This window comes from Telmatherina bonti (assembly GCF_933228915.1).
Source record: "Telmatherina bonti genome assembly, chromosome: 23".
NCBI classification, from domain to species: Eukaryota; Metazoa; Chordata; class Actinopteri; order Atheriniformes; family Telmatherinidae; genus Telmatherina; species Telmatherina bonti.
Window position 1 is genome coordinate 32799340 of NC_136632.1, and position 24982 is coordinate 32824321.

General features: G+C 50.6%; 1 protein-coding gene across 1 annotated transcript in view; it reads left to right on the forward strand.

Moving 5' to 3' along the window:
- The window catches only part of LOC306773585 (protein-methionine sulfoxide oxidase mical3b-like), a gene marked incomplete at both ends in the record, with an annotated part of 71213 nt that overhangs the window by 13630 nt on the left and 32601 nt on the right, over window positions 1-24982 (forward strand). Inside the window, one exon of the mRNA XM_079263440.1 lies at window positions 15646-15801. Within this exon, the coding sequence (XP_079119566.1) occupies window positions 15646-15801 (156 nt within the window). The remainder of the gene's footprint in view (window positions 1-15645; window positions 15802-24982) is intronic.

The window sequence follows — 24982 nt, forward strand, 5'->3', positions numbered from 1 at the left end:
ATGTCATAATATCAACAATCTTTTCATACCTTACATAGGGTGATTACATAGGGTTAGCAGCTAACACGGAGCTAATGCTAAGCTAACCATTGGAAATGAATGGAGAGCAGCTAGCGCGTGGTCGTATTGATGACAAACAACCACTCACCAACTCGCAGTGACTATATTAACACGGTCACTCGCTTTGCACGGCTCTGTTCCAGTGACACACACCTAAAACAGGGTTTTAGGTGTGTGTCAGGCCCTTCTTGATGTTCCGGTGTTACTGTATAAACAGGGAGATCATTGGCCTTCTTCACCACCACATATACTGTATCCTCCCACTTGTCTGCAAGCTTGTGCTTGCCTCTTAGTCGAACACTCCGCACCAACACACGATCGCCGGGCTCCAAAACTGACGGGGTCACCTTGAGATCGAAACGAACCTTGTTTCGTTCCGTGTTCTTCGCAGCATGGCGGGATGCGACTCGATAGCTCTCCTGGAGTCGAGATTTCAGATTTGCCACATATTCAGAGTGTGTTTTGCACTGTGGTTCTGGAATTGGAAGACCAAAGGCTAGGTCAATGGGCAATCGAGGAGAGCGTCCGAACATAAGTTTGTATGGTGCGTATCCAGTTACGTCATTTCGTGTGCAATTATATGCATGCATGAGAGGTTTTACATGTTCTTTCCACTTAGATTTTTGTTTGTTTTCCAAAGTTCCAAGCATGCTTAAGAGAGTCGTATTAAAACGTTCCACCGGGTTTCCACGTGGATGATACAGTGTGGTTCGAGATTTCTTAATGCCGGTGACTTCACAGAGTTCTCTGATGAGTTTGGACTCAAAATCAGGTCCTTGATCTGTATGTATTCTTTCAGGAAAACCATAATGAACAATGAAATTGTCCCATAAGCACTTGGCGACTGTTCGAGCTTTTTGATTGGTGGTTGGAAATGCCATTGCGTACTTAGTAAAATGGTCTGTAAGTACCAGAATATTCTTGACATTCGAAGAATCTGGCTCAAGGCTCAAGAAATCCATACAGATGAGCTCTAAAGGACGAGAGGTGTGAATATTGACCATTGGAGCAGCTTTCTCAGGGGGTGCCTTCCGTCTGACGCAGCGAGGACAGGTTCGTATATGGGTCTCCACGTCATTTGCCAGTTTCGGCCAGAAAAAGCGTGACCGAACAAGATCTAGAGTGCGGTCCACTCCTAGGTGACCCATGTCATTGTGCAAGCTGTGCAGGACTTGGCCTCGCAGCTCTTCAGGGAGCACCAGCTGGTGCGAGACTAGATCATCACTCTGTCTGCGTCTATACAGAAGACCATTGATAAGCTCAAGCTTGTTAAACTCTCGCAGCAAATAAGGAAGCTCGGGGAGCTCTTGGCGAAGAGTGGGAGGTGGCTTGTCCCCTGACTCAAGCGCATACACCACTTCCCCAATGCTGGGATCAGCTCTTTGCTTGGCCATTAGGTCTGACGGTGAAAGAGAAGGAACAGGCAGGCAGGCCATGGTCAACTTCATCAGAAAAGGCATCAGGAATTACATTGGCAGTGATGGCAAAAGACTCTACCAGCGTGATGTTTACTGGATTCGAGTCAACCCTGCTGTTGGCTCGGACCAATATCCCTTGGCAAATGGCTTCAACAACACCAGGCAGCACGCAAGAGTCCGTGATGTGTTGCTCCTGGAAGTTGTGAAGCATGTCACGTCCTTCCTGAGAGTGTGGGTTCTCAGGCATCGGTTCATGAGGCCTCCGGGACAGAGCGTCGGCATCAGTGTTCTGCTTGCCAGTTCGATATTGAAGCTTAAAGGAATAGGTGGATAAGGCAGCGAGCCAACGGTGACTAGTGGCATCGAGCTTAGCTGATGTTAGGACGTAGGTGAGCGGATTGTTGTCGGTGATTACTGTAAAGTCTGCCCCATAGAGGTAATCATGGAACTTTTCGCTTACGCTCCACTTCAAGGCCAGAAACTCTAATTTGTGTGCTGGATAGCGAGATTCGCTGTGCGATAAGCCACGGCTTGCGTAGGCGATCACGCGAAGATTACCTTCCTGTTCCTGGTATAAGGCAGCCCCAAGGCCGGTCGTACTTGCATCCGTGCGAAGGATGTATGGCTCTTTGGGGTTTGCGAACCCAAGCACAGGTGTGGAAGTTAGCTTTTCGATCAGCATGTCGAACGCATGTTGGCTGTCCGTGGTCCAGCGGTCTCCGAAAATCTGGCTATGAGAGAAGCATTGCCCCTTGGCTGATTTTCTGCCATGTGTTGGTCCATAGCCGCGAGTGAGATTATTCAAGGGTTTCACAATGTCAGCATAATGCTTAATAAAGCGCCTGTAAGACCCGGAGAACCCAAGAAATTATCTCAACTCTTTGAGAGTCTTCGGAATTGGCCATGATTTTAAGGCGCTGATCTTTTCTGGATCGGTCTCAACTCCATGCTCAGAAACAATATGTCCCAAGTACCGGACTGATGACTGGAAGAATTTGCATTTTTCAGGAGATAGCTTGAGACCATACTCCTTCAAGCGGTTTAGAACTCTGAGCAGGCGTCGTTCGTGTTCTTCAATGCTGTCTGAAAAAATGATGAGATCATCCAAAAATACAAGAACTTCTTTTAAGTTCAAATCCCCCATACATTTTTCCATCAATCGCTGGAATGTACTCGGCACATTCGTAACGCCCTGTGGCATACGGTTAAACTCCCAAAACCCGAGAGGCGTCACAAACGCTGTCTTGTGTTTGTCATCCTCGTTCATTTCAATTTGGTAGTATCCGGACTTCAAGTCGAGTACTGAGAACCACTTTGAACCGTTGAGTGCTGAAAAGGTTTCCTCAAGGTTTGGAAGAGTGTAGGCGTCTTTTATCGTCTGCTGATTAAGCTTACGATAGTCGATACAAAGTCGAATGTCACCATTTTTCTTCCGAACCACGACTATTGGCGATGAGAACGGAGATTCAGACTCTCGGATAACTCCTGCGGCCAACAGTTCCTGAAGGTGTTTCCTGACGGCCGCAACATCGTTGGGGTATATGGGCCTGGCCCGATGCTTAAAAGGAGTTTCGTCATGAAGCCGAATGTTATGTCTCACCTGAGTTGTACAGCCAAAGTCGAGATCGTGGTGAGCAAAGACTTCTGGTAGTTCATTGAGCTTGCTGATAATACGCTCTTTCCATTCTGGTGGAAGACTTGAGTCTCCAAAATTGAAGTTCAGAGGGTCTTTGGGTTCTGGGAGTTCAGCGGGCTTCACCTCTTGCCGGGAGATCACATGGCATGCCCAGAGATCGCTGATGATGGACAGAGGTGGTATAAAGAGCGGCTGATCGGTATGATTGGCAAGGATCACTGGAACTTTATGTGGAGCCTGCGTCGGTAGCGTGATCAAGCATGTCTTGACAAAAAGGCCACCTGGCAAAGATGACTGGGGGGTCTCAACAATGGCCCATTTGCCACAAGGCCCAAAGAGTCTTGCGGTGCCCTCAAGTGTCATGGTGTGGCCTGCAGGGATGCACAAGGGGGCCTTACCTGGTGAATGAACTGTGCCGATTATTCCATTCGTCTGATGCTGCATTTGAAGCATAGCTAATACCGCCATATAGCCCTGAGTTTGGGGCTGGAACGTAGGGCAACTGCCCCCAAGAAACTGCTCATACAAAACTTCCAAAGTGTTCATTCCAACTAGTACAGACGACTGGGTAGACGACTGTAGATCCGGAACGACAAGAGCAAGCGTCGGCACTTCAAATTCACAACCAAGGAAATCCTTATTAAACTTGACTTTGAGCTCCACGTAGCCCAGATAAGGAACGGGCTGACCAGTGGCACCCTCGATTTGCAAGAGATTATCCAACGACTTAACAGGAAGATCCGACAGATAAGTGTTGTAGAACGAGACAGGTAATGTCGTGACCTGCGACCCGGTATCCAACAAACAGTTTACATCTTCCCCAACAATAGTTACCATTGCAGTACATTTCGACCCGACCAAACCTTTTGGCAATCCAGGCGACTTCAAAGCAAACTGGGTTTTACAGTGCTGTGTGATTTGCTGGACTTTACCTTTTGTGGGACATTGTTTGTCCTCCCCAGTAAAACAGGGTTTGGCATAACGTAAGATGATGGTAATACAGAAATAGCACGATCTAAGTTGTCCAAAGTGATCGTTTACCTGCTGCAGCTTATCCCCATTCAACCCCCATGCCTCGCGACCGCCGGAGCCGGCATGATTAAAAGTACTCGGTCACATGATTCACGTGCATCACGTGGCTACTGAAATCCTGCGGAAGGGCCCGAAATCATGCGAGAAGTCAGCACGGCTCATTTACAGGCAGTGGTGGAATTATAGTTATAAAGAAGGCATTTTATCTGTATGTTATTTACAGGGGTTACACATCCATCCATCTACTCAACCACCCATCCACCCCTCAATCTACCCATCCACCCATCCATCCATCTACCCATCCACCAATCCATCTATCCATCCACCCATCCATCTATCCATCCACCCATCCATCCATCTACCCATTAACCCATCCATCCACCCATCCATCCATCCATCTACCCATCCGTCCACCCATCCATCCACCGATCCTTCTACCCATCCATCCACCAATCCATCTACCCAAACACCCATCCATCCATCTTCCCATCCACCCATCCACCCACCTATCCATCCATCCATCAACACCCATCCACCCATCCATCTATCCATCCACCCATCCATCCATCCATCTACCCATTAACCCATCCATCCATCCATTCATCCATCTACCCATCCATCCATCGATCTACCCATCCATCCATCTACCTGTCCACCCATCCATCTACACATCCACCCATCCATCCATCTACCCATCCACCAATCCATCTACCCATCTACCCACCCATCCATCCATCTTCCCATCCACCCACTTATCCATCCATCCATCTACCCATCCACCCATCCACCCATCCATCCATCCATCTACCCATCCATCCATTTACCCATCCACCCACCTATCCATCCATCTACTCATCCACCCATCCACCCATCCATCTACCCATCCACCCATCCATCTACCCATCCATCCATCCATCCACGCATCCACCCATCCATCTACCCATCCACCCATCCATCTACCCATCCACCCATCCATCCATTCATCTACCCACCCATCCATCCATCTACCCATCCACCCATCCATCCATCTACCCATCCACGCATCCACCCACCCATTCACCCATCCATCTATCCATCCACCCATCCATCCATCTACCCATCCACCCTTCCATCCACGCATCCATCTACCCATCCATCTACCCATCCACCCATCCATCCATCCATCCATCCATCTATCTACCCATCCATCTACCCATCCATCCATCCATCACCACCCATCCATCTCCCCATCCATCCATCCATCCATCCATCTCCCCATCAACCCATCCATCCATCCATCTACCCATTTCATCCACCCATCCACCCCCCCATCCATCCATCCATTCATCCATCTACCCATCCATCCACCCATCAATCCTCCTATCCATCCATCCACGCATCCACCCATCCATCCATCAATCTACCCATCCACCCATCCATCCATCTCCTCATCCACCCATCCATCTACCCATCCACCCTTCCATCCATCGACCCATCCACCCACCCATCCATCCATCTACCCATCCATCCATCCATCTCCCCATCAACCCATCCATCTATCCATCCATCCATCTACCCATCCACCCATCCATCTACCCATCCACCCATCCATCCATCCATCTACCCATTCCATCCACCCATCCATCCATCCATTCATCCATCTACCCATCCATCCACCCATCAATCCTCCTATCCATCCATCCACCCATCCATCTATCCATCCATCCATCTACCATCCACCCATCCATCCATTTCCTCATCCACCCATCCATCCACCCATCAATCCTCCTATCCATCCATCCATCCATCCATCCATCCATCCATCCATCTACCCATCCACGCATCCACCCACCCATTCACCCATCCATCTATCCATCCACCCATCCATCCATCTACCCATCTACCCATCCACCCTTCCATCCACCCACCCATCCGCCCATCCATCCATCCACGCATCCACCCATCCATCTACCCATCCACCCATCCATCCATCCATCTACGCATCCACCCATCCATCCATCTACTCATCTACTCATCCACCCATCCACCCCTCAATCTACCCATCCACCCATCCATCTACCAATCCACCCATCCATCTACCCATCCACCCATCCATCTATCGGTGGACCCATCCATCCATCTACCCAGCCACCCATCCACACACCCATCCATCTACCCATCCACCTATCTATCCATCCATCCATCCATCCGTCTACCCATCCACCCACGCATCCATCCATCCATCCACGCATCCACCCATCCCTCTTCCCATCCACCCATCCATCCATCCATCCATCTACCCATCCATCCATCCATCCATCACCACCCATCCATCTCCCCATCCATCCATCCATCCATCCATCTCCCCATCAACCCATCCATCTACCCATCCATCCATCCATCTACCCATTCCATCCACCCATCCACCCCCCCATCCATCCATCCATTCATCCATCTACCCATCCATCCACCCATCAATCCTCCTATCCATCCATCCACGCATCCACCCATCCATCCATCCATCCATCTACCCATCCATCCATCCATCCACCCATCCATTTACCCATCCACCTATCCATCTACCCATCCACCCATCATCCATCCATCTACCCATTCACCCATCCATCTATCTACACATCCACCCATCCATCCATCCTTCTACCCATCCACCCATCCATCCATCTACCCAGCAACCCATCCACCCACCCATCCATCTACCCATCCATTTACCCATCCATCCATCCATCCATCTATGCATCCATACATCCATCCATCTACCCATCCATCCATCCATCCATCTACCCATCCACCCATCTGTCTACCCATCCACCCATCCATCCATCTACCCATCCACCCATCCATCTGCCCGTCCATCCATCCATCTACCCATCCACCCATCCATCTATCTACTCATCCACCCATCCATATACCCATCAACCCATCCATCCATTTACCAATCCACCCAACCATCCATCCATCAACCCAGCCTCCAATCCATCCACCCATCCATCCATCCACCCACCCATTCATCCACCCACCCATCCATCCACCCATCCACCCATCCATATACCCATCCATCCATCCATCTACCCATCCATCCATCCATCCATCCACGCATCCACCCATCCATCTAACCATCCACCCATCCATCCATCCATCTACCCACCCATCCATCCATCTACCCATCCATCCATTTACCCATCCACACACCGATCCATCCATCTACTCATCCACCCATCCATCTAACATCCACCCATCTACCCATCCACCATCCATCTACCCATCCATCTATCTATCTACCCATCCACCCATCCATCTACCAATCCACCCATCCATCTACCCATCCATCCATCCATCTACCCATCCATCCATCCTTCCATCCACCCATCCATCTACCCATCCATCCATCCATCCATCCATCCATCCATCCATCTACCCTTCAACCCATCCATCTACCCATCCATCCATCCACCCAACCATCTACCCACCCACCCATCCATCTACCCATCCATCCATCCATCACCACCCATCCATCTACCCATCCATCTATCTACCCATCCACCCACCCATCCATCCACCCATCCATCTACTAATCCACCCATCCACCACCCATCCATCCATCCATCAACCACTCCATCTACCCATCCATCCATCCCACCCATCCATCTATTCATCCATCCATCCTTCTACCAATCTACCCATCCATCAACCCATCCATCTACCCATCCACACATCCATCCATCTACCCATCCACCCATCCATCCATCTACCCATCCATCCATCCATCACCACCCATCCATCTACCCATCCGTCCATCCATCCATCAACCACTCCATCTACCCATCCATCCATCCATCCATCCATCCATCCCACCCATCCATCTATCCATCCACCCATCCTTCTACCCATCCACCAATCCATCCACCCATCCATCTACCCATCCACCCATCCATCTACCCATCCACCCATCCATCCATCCATCCATCCATCCATCCATCTACGCATCCCCCATCAATCCATTGACTCATCCACCCATCCATCTTCCCATCCATCTACCCATCATCCATCCATCCACCCATCCATCTACCCATCCATCCATCCATCTACCCATCCACCGATCCATCCATCTACCCATCCATACATCCATCTAACCATCCATCAACCCATCCATCCACCCATCCATCTACCCATCCATCCATCCATCCTTCCATCCATCATCTACCCATCCCCCATCCATCTACCTATCATCCATCCATCCAACCATCCATCCACGCATCCACCCATCCATCTACCCATCCCTCCATCCATCTACCCATCCACCCATCATCCATCGAACCACCCATCCATCTACCCATCCATCCATCTCCCCATCCACCCATCCATCCATCCATCTACCCATCCACACATCCAACCATCCATCTACTCATCCACCCAACCATCTACCCATCCATCCATCCATCCATCTACCCATCCATCCATCTACGCATCCCCCATCAGTCCATCTACTCATCCACCCATCCATCTACCCATCATCCATCCCTCCATCATCCATCCATCCACCCATCCATCCACCCATCCATGCATCGATCTACCCATCCATCTACCCATCCATCCATCCATACATCCATCTACCCATCCATCAACCCATCCATCCACCCATCCATCCATCCATCCATCCACGCATCTACCATCCATCTACCCATCCATCCATCCATCCATCCACCCTTCCATCCATCATCTACCCATCCCCCCATCCATCTGCCCATCCATCCATCCATCCATCCATCCATCCATCCATCCATCTACCCATCGACCTACCCATCCACCCATCCATCTATCCATCCATCTACCCATCTACCCATCCCTCCATCCATCTAACCATCCACCCATCCATCCATCGACCCACCCATCCATCTACCCATCCACCCATCCATCCATCCATCTACCCATCCACACATCCAACCATCCATCTACTCATCCACCCATCCATCTACCCATCCATCCATACATCCATCCATCTACCCGTCCATCCATCCATCTACCCATCCACCCACCCATCCATCCATCCATCCACCCATCCATCCATCCACGCATCCACCCATCCATTTATCTACCCATCTACACATCCCTCCATCCATCCACCCATCCATCTACCCATCCATCCATCCACCCATCCATCTACCCATCCACCCATCCATCTACCCATCCATCCATCCATCCATCCATCTACCCATCCACCCATCCATCTACACATCCATCCATCCCTCCATCCATCCACCCATCCATCTAACCATCCATCCATCCATCTACCCATCCATCCATCCTTCTCCCCATCCACCCTTCCATCCATCCATCCATCCATCCATCCATCTCCCCATCCACCCATCCATCCATCCACCCATCCATCTACCCATCCATCCATCCATCCATCCATCTACCATCCATTCATCCATCCATCCATCCATCCAACCATCTACCCATCCATTCATCCATCCATCCCTCCATCCATCCATCCACCCATCCATCAATCCACCCATTCCATCCACCCATCCATCCATCTACCCATCGACCTACCCATCCACCCGTCCATCTACCCATCCATCCGTCTACCCATCCACCCACCCATCTACCCATCCATCCATGCATCCATCCATCCATATACCCATCTATCTACCCATCCATCCACCCATCCATTCACCAATCCATCCATCCATCCATCTACACATCCAACCATCCATCTACCCATCTATCCATCCATCCATCCATCTACCCATCCACCCATCCATTTACCCATCCATCTACCCATCCACCCATCCATCCATCTACCCATTCAGCCATCCATCTACCCATCCACCCATCCATCCACCCATCCATCTACCCATCCAGCTACCCATCCACCCATCCATCCACCCATCCATCTACCCATCCACCCATCCATCCACCCATCCATCTACCCATCCATCTACACATCCACCCATCCATCTACCCATCCACCCACCCATCCATCTACCCATCCACCCACCCATCCACCCACCCATCCATCTACCCATCCACCCACCCATCCATCTACCCATCTGTCCATGCACATATCCACCCATCCATCCATCCATCTACCCATCCATCCATTTACCCATCCACCCACCTATCCATCCATCTACTCATCCACCCATCCACCCATCCATCTACCCATCCACCCATCCATCTACCCATCCATCCATCCATCCACGCATCCACCCATCCATCTACCCATCCAGCCATCCATCTACCCATCCACCCATCCATCCATTCATCTACCCACCCATCCATCCATCTACCCATCCACCCATCCATCCATCTACCCATCCACGCATCCACCCACCCATTCACCCATCCATCTATCCATCCACCCATCCATCCATCTACCCATCCACCCTTCCATCCACGCATCCACCCATCCATCTACCCATCCACCCATCCACCCATCCATCCATCCATCCATCCATCCATCCATCTATCTACCCATCCATCTACCCATCCATCCATCCATCACCACCCATCCATCTCCCCATCCATCCATCCATCCATCCATCTCCCCATCAACCCATCCATCCATCCATCTACCCATTTCATCCACCCATCCACCCCCCCATCCATCCATCCATTCATCCATCTACCCATCCATCCACCCATCAATCCTCCTATCCATCCATCCACGCATCCACCCATCCATCCATCAATCTACCCATCCACCCATCCATCCATCTCCTCATCCACCCATCCATCTACCCATCCACCCTTCCATCCATCGACCCATCCACCCACCCATCCATCCATCTACCCATCCATCCATCCATCTCCCCATCAACCCATCCATCTATCCATCCATCCATCTACCCATCCACCCATCCATCCATCCATCTACCCATTCCATCCACCCATCCATCCATCCATTCATCCATCTACCCATCCATCCACCCATCAATCCTCCTATCCATCCATCCACCCATCCATCTATCCATCCATCCATCTACCATCCACCCATCCATCCATTTCCTCATCCACCCATCCATCCACCCATCAATCCTCCTATCCATCCATCCATCCATCCATCCATCCATCCATCCATCCATCCATCTACCCATCCACGCATCCACCCACCCATTCACCCATCCATCTATCCATCCACCCATCCATCCATCTACCCATCTACCCATCCACCCTTCCATCCACCCACCCATCCGCCCATCCATCCATCCACGCATCCACCCATCCATCTACCCATCCACCCATCCATCCATCCATCTACGCATCCACCCATCCATCCATCTACTCATCTACTCATCCACCCATCCACCCCTCAATCTACCCATCTACCCATCCATCCATCTACCCATCCACCCATCCATCTATCGGTGGACCCATCCATCCATCTACCCAGCCACCCATCCACACACCCATCCATCTACCCATCCACCTATCTATCCATCCATCCATCCATCCGTCTACCCATCCACCCACGCATCCATCCATCCATCCACGCATCCACCCATCCCTCTTCCCATCCACCCATCCATCCATCCATCCATCTACCCATCCATCCATCCATCCATCACCACCCATCCATCTCCCCATCCATCCATCCATCCATCCATCTCCCCATCAACCCATCCATCTACCCATCCATCCATCCATCTACCCATTCCATCCACCCATCCACCCCCCCATCCATCCATCCATTCATCCATCTACCCATCCATCCACCCATCAATCCTCCTATCCATCCATCCACGCATCCACCCATCCATCCATCCATCCATCTACCCATCCATCCATCCATCCACCCATCCATTTACCCATCCACCTATCCATCTACCCATCCACCCATCATCCATCCATCTACCCATTCACCCATCCATCTATCTACACATCCACCCATCCATCCATCCTTCTACCCATCCACCCATCCATCCATCTACCCAGCAACCCATCCACCCACCCATCCATCTACCCATCCATTTACCCATCCATCCATCCATCCATCTACGCATCCATACATCCATCCATCTACCCATCCATCCATCCATCCATCTACCCATCCACCCATCTGTCTACCCATCCACCCATCCATCCATCTACCCATCCACCCATCCATCTGCCCGTCCATCCATCCATCTACCCATCCACCCATCCATCTATCTACTCATCCACCCATCCATATACCCATCAACCCATCCATCCATTTACCAATCCACCCAACCATCCATCCATCAACCCAGCCTCCAATCCATCCACCCATCCATCCATCCACCCACCCATTCATCCACCCACCCATCCATCCACCCATCCACCCATCCATATACCCATCCATCCATCCATCTACCCATCCATCCATCCATCCATCCATCCACGCATCCACCCATCCATCTAACCATCCACCCATCCATCCATCCATCTACCCACCCATCCATCCATCTACCCATCCATCCATTTACCCATCCACACACCGATCCATCCATCTACTCATCCACCCATCCATCTAACATCCACCCATCTACCCATCCACCATCCATCTACCCATCCATCTATCTATCTACCCATCCACCCATCCATCTACCCATCCACCCATCCATCTACCCATCCATCCATCCATCTACCCATCCATCCATCCTTCCATCCACCCATCCATCTACCCATCCATCCATCCATCCATCCATCCATCCATCTACCCTTCAACCCATCCATCTACCCATCCATCCATCCACCCAACCATCTACCCACCCACCCATCCATCTACCCATCCATCCATCCATCACCACCCATCCATCTACCCATCCATCTATCTACCCATCCACCCACCCATCCATCCACCCATCCATCTACTAATCCACCCATCCACCACCCATCCATCCATCCATCAACCACTCCATCTACCCATCCATCCATCCCACCCATCCATCTATTCATCCATCCATCCTTCTACCAATCTACCCATCCATCAACCCATCCATCTACCCATCCACACATCCATCCATCTACCCATCCACCCATCCATCCATCTACCCATCCATCCATCCATCACCACCCATCCATCTACCCATCCGTCCATCCATCCATCAACCACTCCATCTACCCATCCATCCATCCATCCATCCATCCATCCCACCCATCCATCTATCCATCCACCCATCCTTCTACCCATCCACCAATCCATCCACCCATCCATCTACCCATCCACCCATCCATCTACCCATCCACCCATCCATCCATCCATCCATCCATCCATCCATCCATCTACGCATCCCCCATCAATCCATTGACTCATCCACCCATCCATCTTCCCATCCATCTACCCATCATCCATCCCTCCATCCATCCATCCATCCACCCATCCATCTACCCATCCATCCATCCATCTACCCATCCACCGATCCATCCATCTACCCATCCATACATCCATCTAACCATCCATCAACCCATCCATCCACCCATCCATCTACCCATCCATCCATCCATCCTTCCATCCATCATCTACCCATCCCCCATCCATCTACCTATCATCCATCCATCCAACCATCCATCCACGCATCCACCCATCCATCTATCCATCCATCTACCCATCTACCCATCCCGCCATCCATCTACCCATCCACCCATCATCCATCGAACCACCCATCCATCTACCCATCCATCCATCTCCCCATCCACCCATCCATCCATCCATCTACCCATCCACACATCCAACCATCCATCTACTCATCCACCCAACCATCTACCCATCCATCCATCCATCCATCTACCCATCCATCCATCTACGCATCCCCCATCAGTCCATCTACTCATCCACCCATCCATCTACCCATCATCCATCCCTCCATCATCCATCCATCCACCCATCCATCCACCCATCCATGCATCGATCTACCCATCCATCTACCCATCCATCCATCCATACATCCATCTACCCATCCATCAACCCATCCATCCATCCATCCATCCACGCATCTACCATCCATCTACCCATCCATCCATCCATCCATCCATCCACCCTTCCATCCATCATCTACCCATCCCCCCATCCATCTGCCCATCCATCCATCCATCCATCCATCCATCCATCCATCTACCCATCGACCTACCCATCCACCCATCCATCTATCCATCCATCTACCCATCTACCCATCCCTCCATCCATCTAACCATCCACCCATCCATCCATCGACCCACCCATCCATCTACCCATCCACCCATCCATCCATCCATCTACCCATCCACACATCCAACCATCCATCTACTCATCCACCCATCCATCTACCCATCCATCCATACATCCATCCATCTACCCGTCCATCCATCCATCTACCCATCCACCCACCCATCCATCCATCCATCCACCCACCCATCCATCCATCCATCCACCCATCCATCCATCCACGCATCCACCCATCCATCCATCCACGCATCCACCCATCCATTTATCTACCCATCTACACATCCCTCCATCCATCCACCCATCCATCTACCCATCCACCCATCCATCTACCCATCCATCCATCCATCCATCCATCTACCCATCCACCCATCCATCTACACATCCATCCATCCCTCCATCCATCCACCCATCCATCTAACCATCCATCCATCCATCTACCCATCCATCCATCCTTCTCCCCATCCACCCTTCCATCCATCCATCCATCCATCCATCCATCTCCCCATCCACCCATCCATCCATCCACCCATCCATCTACCCATCCATCCATCCATCCATCCATCTACCATCCATTCATCCATCCATCCATCCATCCAACCATCTACCCATCCATTCATCCATCCATCCCTCCATCCATCCATCCACCCATCCATCAATCCACCCATTCCATCCACCCATCCATCCATCTACCCATCGACCTACCCATCCACCCGTCCATCTACCCATCCATCCGTCTACCCATCCACCCACCCATCTACCCATCCATCCATGCATCCATCCATCCATATACCCATCTATCTACCCATCCATCCACCCATCCATTCACCAATCCATCCATCCATCCATCTACACATCCAACCATCCATCTACCCATCTATCCATCCATCCATCCATCTACCCATCCACCCATCCATTTACCCATCCATCTACCCATCCACCCATCCATCCATCTACCCATTCAGCCATCCATCTACCCATCCACCCATCCATCCACCCATCCATCTACCCATCCATCTACCCATCCACCCATCCATCCACCCATCCATCTACCCATCCATCTACACATCCACCCATCCATCTACCCATCCACCCACCCATCCATCTACCCATCCACCCACCCATCCATCTACCCATCCACCCACCCATCCATCTACCCATCCACCCACCCATCCATCCACCCATCTGTCCATGCACATATCCACCCATCCATCTACTCTGAATGATGGAAACATTGAAATAATGTAGTACTTCATTATAAGGCTCTCTGCTGCACTTCGTGAGGTTTGATGTCCAACACAAAGACTCAGGTGTGTTTCTACCTGTGTGAGCAGGTTTCAGACATAAAGAGTTCAGAGGGAAGTTGGCCATTGCCATCACAGCCAACTTTAAAAACACAAACACATCAGCTGAGGCCAAAGTGGAGGAGATCAGTGGAGTGGCTTTCATCTTCAACCAGAGGTTCTTCCAGGAACTGCGACAGGAAACCGGTCAGTCCTTTAACCGACTACATTTACACATACCTGGTCCCAATGTCCTGATAACACACACACACACACCTGGTCCCAATGTCCTGATAACACACACACACATACCTGGTCCCAATGTCCTGATAACACACACACACACACCTGGTCCCAATGTCCTGATAACACACACACACACACCTGGTCCCAATGTCCTGATAACACACACACACACACCTGGTCCCAATGTCCTGATAACACACACACACACACACCTGGTCCCAATGTCCTGATAACACACACACACACACACCTGGTCCCAATGTCCTGATAACACACACACACACACCTGGTCCCAATGTCCTGATAACACACACACACACACCTGGTCCCAATGTCCTGATAACACACACACACACACCTGGTCCCAATGTCCTGATAACACACACACACACACACACCTGGTCCCAATGTCCTGATAACACACACACACACACACACCTGGTCCCAATGTCCTGATAACACACACACACACACCTGGTCCCAATGTCCTGATAACACACACACACACACCTGGTCCCAATGTCCTGATAACACACACACACACACCTGGTCCCAATGTCCTGATAACACACACACACACACACCTGGTCCCAATGTCCTGATAACACACACACACACCTGGTCCCAATGTCCTGATAACACACACACACACCTGGTCCCAATGTCCTGATAACACACACACACACACACACACACACACACCTGGTCCCAATGTCCTGATAACACACACACACACACACCTGGTCCCAATGTCCTGATAACACACACACACACACCTGGTCCCAATGTCCTGATAACACACACACACACACACCTGGTCCCAATGTCCTGATAACACACACACACACCTGGTCCCAATGTCCTGATAACACACACACACACACCTGGTCCCAATGTCCTGATAACACACACACACACACACCTGGTCCCAATGTCCTGATAACACACACACACACACCTGGTCCCAATGTCCTGATAACACACACACACACACACCTGGTCCCAATGTCCTGATAACACACACACACACACACCTGGTCCCAATGTCCTGATAACACACACACACACCTGGTCCCAATGTCCTGATAACACACACACACACACACACACACACACCTGGTCCCAATGTCCTGATAACACACACACACACACACCTGGTCCCAATGTCCTGATAACACACACACACACCTGGTCCCAATGTCCTGATAACACACACACACACACACCTGGTCCCAATGTCCTGATAACACACACACACACACACACACACCTGGTCCCAATGTCCTGATAACACACACACACACACACCTGGTCCCAATGTCCTGATAACACACACACACACCTGGTCCCAATGTCCTGATAACACACACACACACCTGGTCCCAATGTCCTGATAACGCACACACACACACACCTGGTCCCAATGTCCTGATAACACACACACACACACACCTGGTCCCAATGTCCTGATAACACACACACACACCTGGTCCCAATGTCCTGATAACACACACACACACACACACACCTGGTCCCAATGTCCTGATAACACACACACACACACACCTGGTCCCAATGTCCTGATAACACACACACACACCTGGTCCCAATGTCCTGATAACGCACACACACACCTGGTCCCAATGTCCTGATAACACACACACACACCTGGTCCCAATGTCCTGATAACACACACACACCTGGTCCCAATGTCCTGATAACACACACACACACACACCTGGTCCCAATGTCCTGATAACACACACACACACCTGGTCCCAATGTCCTGATAACACACACACACACACACACACCTGGTCCCAATGTCCTGATAACACACACACACACACACCTGGTCCCAATATACTGATAACACACACACACACCTGGTCCCAATGTCCTGATAACACACACACACACCTGGTCCCAATGTCCTGATAACACACACACACACACACACACACCTGGTCCCAATGTCCTGATAACACACACACACACACCTGGTCCCAATGTCCTGATAACACACACACACACACACACCTGGTCCCAATGTCCTGATAACACACACACACACACACACACACACACACCTGGTCCCAATGTCCTGATAACACACACACACACACACACACACACACACCTGGTCCCAATGTCCTGATAACACACACACACACACACACACACACACACACACCTGGTCCCAATGTCCTGATAACACACACACACACACACCTGGTCCCAATGTCCTGATAACACACACACACACACACACCTGGTCCCAATGTCCTGATAACACACACACACACACACACCTGGTCCCAATGTCCTGATAACACACACACACACACACACACACCTGGTCCCAATGTCCTGATAACACACACACACACACACACACACACCTGGTCCCAATTTCCTGATAACACACACACACACACCTGGTCCCAATGTCCTGATAACACACACACACACACCTGGTCCCAATGTCCTGATAACACACACACACACACCTGGTCCCAATGTCCTGATAACACACACACACACACCTGGTCCCAATGTCCTGATAACACACACACACACACACCTGGTCCCAATGTCCTGATAACACACACACACACACACACACACCTGGTCCCAATGTCCTGATAACACACACACACACACACACCTGGTCCCAATGTCCTGATAACACACACACACACACCTGGTCCCAATGTCCTGATAACACACACACACACACACACACACCTGGTCCCAATGTCCTGATAACACACACACACACACCTGGTCCCAATGTCCTGATAACACACACACACACACACACCTGGTCCCAATGTCCTGATAACACACACACACACACCTGGTCCCAATGTCCTGATAACACACACACACACACCTGGTCCCAATGTCCTGATAACACACACACACACACACACACCTGGTCCCAATGTCCTGATAACACACACACACCTGGTCCCAATGTCCTGATAACACACACACACACACACCTGGTCCCAATGTCCTGATAACACACACACACACACCTGGTCCCAATGTCCTGATAACACACACACACACACACCTGGTCCCAATGTCCTGATAACACACACACACACACACCTGGTCCCAATGTCCTGATAACACACACACACACACCTGGTCCCAATGTCCTGATAACACACACACACACCTGGTCCCAATGTCCTGATAACACACACACACACCTGGTCCCAATGTCCTGATAACACACACACACACACACACACACACACACACACCTGGTCCCAATGTCCTGATAACACACACACACACACCTGGTCCCAATGTCCTGATAACACACACACACACACACCTGGTCCCAATGTCCTGATAACACACACACACACACCTGGTCCCAATGTCCTGATAACACACACACACACACACCTGGTCCCAATGTCCTGATAACACACACACACACCTGGTCCCAATGTCCTGATAACACACACACACACACACACACACACACCTGGTCCCAATGTCCTGATAACACACACACACACACACCTGGTCCCAATGTCCTGATAACACACACACACACACACCTGGTCCCAATGTCCTGATAACACACACACACACACCTGGTCCCAATGTCCTGATAACACACACACACACACCTGGTCCCAATGTCCTGATAACACACACACACACACACACCTGGTCCCAATGTCCTGATAACACACACACACACACACCTGGTCCCAATGTCCTGATAACACACACACACACACACCTGGTCCCAATGTCCTGATAACACACACACACACCTGGTCCCAATGTCCTGATAACACACACACACACCTGGTCCCAATGTCCTGATAACACACACACACACACCTGGTCCCAATGTCCTGATAACACACACACACACACACACCTGGTCCCAATGTCCTGATAACACACACACACACCTGGTCCCAATGTCCTGATAACACACACACACACACACACACCTGGTCCCAATGTCCTGATAACACACACACACACACCTGGTCCCAATGTCCTGATAACACACACACACACACACACACCTGGTCCCAATGTCCTGATAACACACACACACACACCTGGTCCCAATGTCCTGATAACACACACACACACCTGGTCCCAATGTCCTGATAACACACACACACACACACACACCTGGTCCCAATGTCCTGATAACACACACACACACACCTGGTCCCAATGTCCTGATAACACACACACACACCTGGTCCCAATGTCCTGATAACACACACACACACACCTGGTCCCAATGTCCTGATAACACACACACACACACACCTGGTCCCAATGTCCTGATAACACACACACACACACACACACACCTGGTCCCAATGTCCTGATAACACACACACACACACACACACACCTGGTCCCAATGTCCTGATAACACACACACACACACACACACCTGGTCCCAATGTCCTGATAACACACACACACACCTGGTCCCAATGTCCTGATAACACACACACACACACACCTGGTCCCAATGTCCTGATAACACACACACACACACCTGGTCCCAATGTCCTGATAACACACACACACACCTGGTCCCAATGTCCTGATAACACACACACACACACACCTGGTCCCAATGTCCTGATAACACACACACACACCTGGTCCCAATGTCCTGATAACACACACACACACCTGGTCCCAATGTCCTGATAACACACAGACACACACACACACACACACACACACCTGGTCCCAATGTCCTGATAACACACACACACACACCTGGTCCCAATGTCCTGATAACACACACACACACACCTGGTCCCAATGTCCTGATAACACACACACACACACACACCTGGTCCCAATGTCCTGATAACACACACACACACACCTGGTCCCAATGTCCTGATAACACACACACACACACACACACACCTGGTCCCAATGTCCTGATAACACACACACACACACACCTGGTCCCAATGTCCTGATAACACACACACACACACCTGGTCCCAATGTCCTGATAACACACACACACACACACACACACCTGGTCCCAATGTCCTGATAACACACACACACACACACCTGGTCCCAATGTCCTGATAACACACACACACACACCTGGTCCCAATGTCCTGATAACACACACACACACACCTGGTCCCAATGTCCTGATAACACACACACACCTGGTCCCAATGTCCTGATAACACACACACACACACACACACCTGGTCCCAATGTCCTGATAACACACACACACACACACCTGGTCCCAATGTCCTGATAACACACACACACACACACCTGGTCCCAATGTCCTGATAACACACACACACACACCTGGTCCCAATGTCCTGATAACACACACACACACACACACACACCTGGTCCCAATGTCCTGATAACACACACACACACACACCTGGTCCCAATGTCCTGATAACACACACACACACACACCTGGTCCCAATGTCCTGATAACACACACACACACACACACCTGGTCCCAATGTCCTGATAACACACACACACACACACACCTGGTCCCAATGTCCTGATAACACACACACACACACCTGGTCCCAATGTCCTGATAACACACACACACACACACACACACACACCTGGTCCCAATGTCCTGATAACACACACACACACACCTGGTCCCAATGTCCTGATAACACACACACACACACACACACACCTGGTCCCAATGTCCTGATAACACACACACACACACCTGGTCCCAATGTCCTGATAACACACACACACACACCTGGTCCCAATGTCCTGATAACACACACACACACACACACACACACACCTGGTCCCAATGTCCTGATAACACACACACACACACCTGGTCCCAATGTCCTGATAACACACACACACACACCTGGTCCCAATGTCCTGATAACACACACACACACACCTGGTCCCAATGTCCTGATAACACACACACACACACACACACACCTGGTCCCAATGTCCTGATAACACACACACACACACACACCTGGTCCCAATGTCCTGATAACACACACACACACACACACCTGGTCCCAATGTCCTGATAACACACACACACACACCTGGTCCCAATGTCCTGATAACACACACACACACACCTGGTCCCAATGTCCTGATAACACACACACACACACACACCTGGTCCCAATGTCCTGATAACACACACACACACACCTGGTCCCAATGTCGTGATAACACACACACACACCTGGTCCCAATGTCCTGATAACACACACACACCTGGTCCCAATGTCCTGATAACACACACACACACCTGGTCCCAATGTCCTGATAACACACACACACACCTGGTCCCAATGTCCTGATAACACACACACACACACCTGGTCCCAATGTCCTGATAACTCACACACACACCTGGTCCCAATGTCCTGATAACACACACACACACACACACCTGGTCCCAATGTCCTGATAACACACACACACACACCTGGTCCCAATGTCCTGATAACACACACACACACACACACACACACCTGGTCCCAATGTCCTGATAACACACACACACACACACACACACACCTGGTCCCAATGTCCTGATAACACACACACACACCTGGTCCCAATGTCCTGATAACACACACACACACACACACCTGGTCCCAATGTCCTGATAACACACACACACACCTGGTCCCAATGTCCTGATAACACACACACACACACACACACCTGGTCCCAATGTCCTGATAACACACACACACACACCTGGTCCCAATGTCCTGATAACACACACACACACACACCTGGTCCCAATGTCCTGATAACACACACACACACACCTGGTCCCAATGTCCTGATAACACACACACACCTGGTCCCAATGTCCTGATAACACACACACACACACCTGGTCACAATGTCCTGATAACACACACACACACACCTGGTCCCAATGTCCTGATAACACACACACACACACCTGGTCCCAATGTCCTGATAACACACACACACACCTGGTCCCAATGTCCTGATAACACACACACACACACCTGGTCCCAATGTCCTGATAACACACACACACACCTGGTCCCAATGTCCTGATAACACACACACACACCTGGTCCCAATGTCCTGATAACACACACACACACACACACCTGGTCCCAATGTCCTGATAACACACACACACACACCTGGTCCCAATGTCCTGATAACACACACACACACACACACCTGGTCCCAATGTCCTGATAACACACACACACACCTGGTCCCAATGTCCTGATAACACACACACACACACACCTGGTCCCAATGTCCTGATAACACACACACACCTGGTCCCAATGTCCTGATAACACACACACACACACCTGGTCCCAATGTCCTGATAACACACACACACACACACACCTGGTCCCAATGTCCTGATAACACACACACACCTGGTCCCAATGTCCTGATAACACACACACACACCTGGTCCCAATGTCCTGATAACACACACACACACACCTGGTCCCAATGTCCTGATAACACACACACACACACACCTGGTCCCAATGTCCTGATAACACACACACACACACACCTGGTCCCAATGTCCTGATAACACACACACACACACACACACACACACACACCTGGTCCCAATGTCCTGATAACACACACACACGCCTGGTCCCAATGTCCTGATAACACACACACACACACACACACACACACACCTGGTCCCAATGTCCTGATAACACACACACACACACACACACCTGGTCCCAATGTCCTGATAACACACACACACACCTGGTCCCAATGTCCTGATAACACACACACACACACCTGGTCCCAATGTCCTGATAACACACACACACACACCTGGTCCCAATGTCCTGATAACACACACACACACACACCTGGTCCCAATGTCCTGATAACACACACACACACACACACACACACACCTGGTCCCAATGTCCTGATAACACACACACACACACACACCTGGTCCCAATGTCCTGATAACACACACACACACACACCTGGTCCCAATGTCCTGATAACACACACACACACACACACCTGGTCCCAATGTCCTGATAACACACACACACACACACCTGGTCCCAATGTCCTGATAACACACACACACACACCTGGTCCCAATGTCCTGATAACACACACACACACACCTGGTCCCAATGTCCTGATAACACACACACACACCTGGTCCCAATGTCCTGATAACACACACACACACACACACACCTGGTCCCAATGTCCTGATAACACACACACACACCTGGTCCCAATGTCCTGATAACACACACACACACACACACCTGGTCCCAATGTCCTGATAACACACACACACACACACACACCTGGTCCCAATGTCCTGATAACACACACACACACACCTGGTCCCAATGTCCTGATAACACACACACACACACACACCTGGTCCCAATGTCCTGATAACACACACACACACACCTGGTCCCAATGTCCTGATAACACACACACACACACACCTGGTCCCAATGTCCTGATAACACACACACACACACCTGGTCCCAATGTCCTGATAACACACACACACCTGGTCCCAATGTCCTGATAACACACACACACACACCTGGTCCCAATGTCCTGATAACACACACACACACACCTGGTCCCAATGTCCTGATAACACACACACACACACCTGGTCACAATGTCCTGATAACACACACACACACACCTGGTCCCAATGTCCTGATAACACACACACACACACCTGGTCCCAATGTCCTGATAACACACACACACCTGGTCCCAATGTCCTGATAACACACACACACACACACCTGGTCCCAATGTCCTGATAACACACACACACACACACACACACCTGGTCCCAATGTCCTGATAACACACACACACACACACACCTGGTCCCAATGTCCTGATAACACACACACACACACCTGGTCCCAATGTCCTGATAACACACACACACACCTGGTCCCAATGTCCTGATAACACACACACACACACACACACCTGGTCCCAATGTCCTGATAACACACACACACACACACACCTGGTCCCAATGTCCTGATAACACACACACACACAC